The sequence below is a fragment of the Bidens hawaiensis genome, unplaced genomic scaffold, assembly GCF_021521415.1.
Source record: "Bidens hawaiensis isolate Kalapana, Puna unplaced genomic scaffold, B.hawaiensis_p1.1 tig00030699_1, whole genome shotgun sequence".
NCBI lineage: Eukaryota > Viridiplantae > Streptophyta > Magnoliopsida > Asterales > Asteraceae > Bidens > Bidens hawaiensis.
This window is the reverse complement of record NW_027495124.1, coordinates 77,795-82,682: the sequence shown is the minus strand read 5'-3', so window position 1 is coordinate 82,682 and position 4,888 is coordinate 77,795. Positions and strand designations below refer to the sequence as shown.

At 38.7% G+C, this 4,888-nt stretch overlaps 1 protein-coding gene across 1 annotated transcript; it reads left to right on the top strand.

Annotated features, from left to right (window-relative positions):
* The first annotated feature begins 937 nt into the window (after positions 1–937).
* On the top strand, positions 938–2,214 carry LOC143580844 (G-type lectin S-receptor-like serine/threonine-protein kinase At4g27290). Its single transcript, XM_077063773.1, has 3 exons — positions 938–1,638; positions 1,682–1,744; positions 1,821–2,214. Exons 1-3 carry the CDS (start codon positions 938–940, stop codon positions 2,212–2,214), a joined length of 1,158 nt encoding a protein of 385 aa, XP_076919888.1.
* The last annotated feature ends 2,674 nt before the right edge of the window (positions 2,215–4,888 follow it).

The following is a 4,888-nucleotide window of genomic DNA, read 5'->3' as shown; positions in this document are numbered from 1 at the left end:
AAAAAAAGTGCAAGTTTTAGTGACAATAAATTAAAAAAAAAAAACATAACAATTATACGAATAATCGATGATCAACAGGTTATTTGGTATTTAGAGCAAAAGTAGGAATTAATTTCAAATGCATCTTAATTTTGAGATATTTTAGGAGATTTAATAAAATGGTAAGGCTTGAAAAAGACCATGGTACCCTTATTTTTATTAAAAAAATAGAAAAATGAAGAAACTAATCTTATTGGCTAGAAATGATTCTTAAAGCTATTAACAAAATTATGAGTTCTTAATTGATTCTAACCATATATATATATATATATATAACTTCTTTATGATTTGCGAAGTGCTTATTGAACTTTGATGGAGTGCGGGTTATTACACACTAGTTAAACATTGAAGTTGGGTGTCTTGTTGACCTTAAGACAGTATATCTTACTAAAAAGCACTGTCATTTAACCCTAGTATGTAGATAAGTGTGGCTCCATTTATCACACTATTAAAATGTGTAATGGTCTCACAAGAGTTAATTTTTTAAAAGGATTGGTGATGTGGGTGCTTGTGATTGGGTATAGAGATTAAATGAAAATAAAAACAAATTTGATTCACGCTATGAAGGGGGACACGATGAAAGGGCCACGTCGCCACGGGTGTAGCGTGAATATGGGTGTGAAATTGATGTGACATAGGGCGTGAGTCCGCTACACATAGTGTAACCATAGGGCGTCAATGGTCAACATCCAAATGCGGTTCCATATGCTGTGTGGTCTAGAATTTAGATAATGTAGGATTAAATGAATGGACCTTGAATGTAATTGTATTATGCTTTATTATTATTATTATTATTATTATTATTATTATTATTATTATTATTATTATTATTATCTAAATACACTAGAAATATTATGCTAAATCATTAGTTGCTGAAGAAGGGTCTCATATTATCTCGATGGAGGGAGCATATATACTTCTGTTTTTCTTACTCTTTTTGCACAAAAGCTACGCTGCTGTACTCCACATCATTTCAGATTCAAGTTTTCTGACAGATAGAGACACGTTGGTCTCGCCTGCTAGAATTTTTGAACTGGGATTTTTTAAGCCCGGTAGCTCTGAGAACAGATATCTCGGTATCTGGTATAAGAATATCTCTATTAGAAAGGTGGTTTGGGTTGCAAACAGAGACTACCCGCTCCTTGGCACATCACCGCTTGTGTTAAAGATTGTTGATCAAGGAATTCTTGGCCTCTTCAACAACATCAGCCTGATTTGGTCATCTAACACAACAACACTAGCGAATGTAACCGCAAAGCTTCAGGATAACGGAAATCTAGTTGTGATTGACCAAGACAGTGGGGTTATCTGGCAGAGTTTTGATTACCCGACCGACACTCTTCTACCTGGCATGAAGTTAGGGAGAGACTTATTAAGGGGAAAGGAATGGCATCTATCATCATGGAAGAGTAGTCAAGATCCAGCTCCAGGAGAATTCACGTTGGGCGCTGACGCAGTGGGTTATCCTGAATACAAAATAAAACACAGGGCCTTGGTCAAAGTACGGAATGAACCATGGGCTAATCAATTGCTTTGTAGGATTGTTATAGGCAACAAGAGCTTAGCCTTTACATATGACGTGATTATTCAGGAAGTGAGGTGTCTTATTCTTATTATTTTGAAAACCATTATAATTTGCTAGCAAGGGCCAACTTGAATTCTTCTGGGCAACTAGAGAGATGGTTGTGGGTAGAAGATGGCAGAGGTTGGCAGTTAGTTGGGTCACTCCCAAGGGGAACCTGTGATCAATACAATATTTGTCATGCTTATGGAGCCTGCAGCATCAATATGACCCAACAGTCCTGTGCTTGCTTAGATGAGAAAAGGTTTGTGCCGAAAAACCCAAAGGGTTGGGAGACAGGCGACTGGTCAAGTGGTTGTATTAGGCGAGCACCACTGGAATGCAAAAATGGTATAGAAGGATTTATCAAGTACTCTAATTTGAAATTGCCAGACACAGAATATACCTGGTTTGACATGAACATGACTCTAGAAGAATGTCATACAAAGTGCTTACAGAACTGTACTTGTATGGCTTATGCAAATCCAGACAACACTCGAAGCATCTGCTTGTTTTGGTTCAGTGACCTTCTGGACATAGTGCAACCTGATGACATTGGCGGCCGTGATATTTTTGTAAGAATGGCTTCCACCGAGTTAGGTAATAACGTGTAGCCATATCTACTCTTGCTTAGTGAAAGGCACTTACTATTTTTATGTTATCGCTCCATACTTGCAGTTTATAAGCAATAATTTGTATAGGGCCCAGAAGATCACCGAATCAAGAAATAAAGAAACAAACAAAGAACATGGGTTAACTCAAAAAACACAATTTTGAATTGATCAATTTCACACTCATGGTTGTTTACAATCTGATCGGTTATATGCCAATAGTCCAATACTACAGACTTGGTCAATATCTAGGCTTACAATCACCCCCTAATTGTTGACCCAAGTAAGAGACTTCTTCTTGCTGATCTTGTTTCATGCTTACCCATTCACATGGTACTTCTTATTGATATGCTTCATACAAAAAACTTTCGGACTCTTTGACTGTACACGAACTTCTTGTGTAGTTGTCTCACACAACCCCACCCGGTCTTGATTAAGTTACGCCATAGAATCGCACGACTCGAATCCATCTCACATGGATTTCGGGTAGTCTGAATCACTCAGTTTTTCTTTGTAGTTGTATCACACAACTACTTTTCTTTCTGATCTAGCCACAAGTTACTTTTGGTGTTCACTAGTCACTTTCATATCACACGAGTCCTTTTCCTAATCAATCACAGATTATTCTTATTTGATCGTATCACGCGCAGTGGTGGATCTAGACGGAAATCTCGGGGGTAACGTTTAAATTTTTTTTTTACCGTGCTTCATAAAATGTAAACGGTTTTTTAATGTATTTCATACAATAGCCGCATTTTTTTACAGTATTTCATATAATATTTTTTTTAACTTGTTGTTGGACCGATATCAACATTTTATTGGATTTTTAGTTTAAAAATCTTGCTAATAAGACATTGCCATCTCATCTTCCAAGATCCATAATTTTAAAAGAAACAAAATTTAAACTCTAAATCCACAATCAATTCCAATTTTGACAAGGGATTGTGTGAGGCGATCGAGGACATTGTAGTTTGTGGAGGTCCTTTCTTTGGAGACCTCTAATGACGACTTGCTTCCTTACCCATTAAGAATGGGGGTTTGGGGTTGTATTCGGCAGTAGAGGCTTCCTCTTATGCGTTTGTGGCCTCGAGAGCCCAATCGTGGGTGCTTCAAGATCACATTTTGCGAGACAGTGGTATATGTGGGATGGATTCTGATTATTCTTGTGCTCTGGCTTGTCTTCGTGATATGATTCCAAGCGTCGATTTTAGCAGTTTCACCAACAAAGAGACCGCCCCCTCTAAAGCCCAACATGCATTGGCGAACGCTCTTTTTAGTAAAATTGTTCACGACATGAAGTCACACTTTAACATGACAAGCAGACAAAAAGCCATTTTGAGTGTCTACGAGCACCACATGCTCAAGATTTCCTTCTTGCTATTCCTATAGATGGGTTAGGCCAGCATATGTCTCCAGTGGAGTATCGTACTATCCTTAAGTATCGGCCCATGATTCCTCTGTTCCCGGTTGATGAGATATGTCCTATTTGTCGTAAGGCGTGTTTAGACTCATATAGGAGCACGTGGTGCACTGTAAAGAACTCCCGGGGTTCAAGTACCGACACGATCTGGTTAGGGATGTGCTCTTTGATATATTCAGGCGGGCCGGAATTTCTATTAAGAAAGAAGCACCTGTGAATTTCCTGACTGACCCGTCAGAGGGAAGATCATCTCTTCGACCGGCTGACATTTTGGTGTTTGGTTGGATAGGAGGAAAACACGTGTGTGTGGATTTAACAGGGGTTTCCCCTTTGGTGGGCTTGGGGAGTAGTGGTTTCGCAGTCGGTCAAGCCACATTAAAAGCTGCTTCAGACAAGGTGGCAAAACATGAGAAGGCGTGTCTTGACAACCAACATGTATTTATTCCTTTTGCTTTTAACACTTTTGGTTTCCTCGTGCCTGAAGCTGTGGAGTTACTTACCCGTGTTCAGTGGGTCATGCACAGTAATGTTATGACTCCAAGATCAGCTAATGTAGTTTTTAAAAGATTGGGTTTTGCAATTCAAAAGGGGTAGCAGCGCAACTTGTTGCCCGCTTGCCTTCTGTTTCGATGTAATCTAAACATTTGTGTCTAATAAAATATATGATTAAACTAAAAAAAAAATTCCAATTTACATTGTCCAAATATCCAATAAACCATAATCAATCATTCAAGATCGAATATATTCAAGATCTTCTATCAAAAGCTAATATGCATGAGTGAATATAAATCGGCATTGACTCTAATGTCTTTCTCGGTCACCCTTACCCTACTGGTTACCCGACCTGTCTGATTATCATGCAATTGTAGGTGGTCTACAATGTTTATCATTGACACAACCTTACATGGCATTCAACGTTAACAAGCTTTCAACATACATGCACCATCCCACACACAATCGATCATTGGGCTGCCCTTAAAAGGTTATTAAGATATCAACATAGAACGATGTGTCATGGTATTTCCTTTAAAATGAAACTCACCGTTACAGTTATGACCTGCTTTTAGGAATCCCGACTAGGCTGGAGACCAACCTAGTTATTGAAATGCAATTGCCTATATCGTCTACTTAGGTGCAAATCCGGTTTCTTGGAACTCAAAGAGACAATCGAGTGCCGCACGTTCTTCAACCGAAGCAGTAATTCGGGATGATTGCCTTCACCACAACCAATGTCCGGTGGTTAATCTCTATTATTTT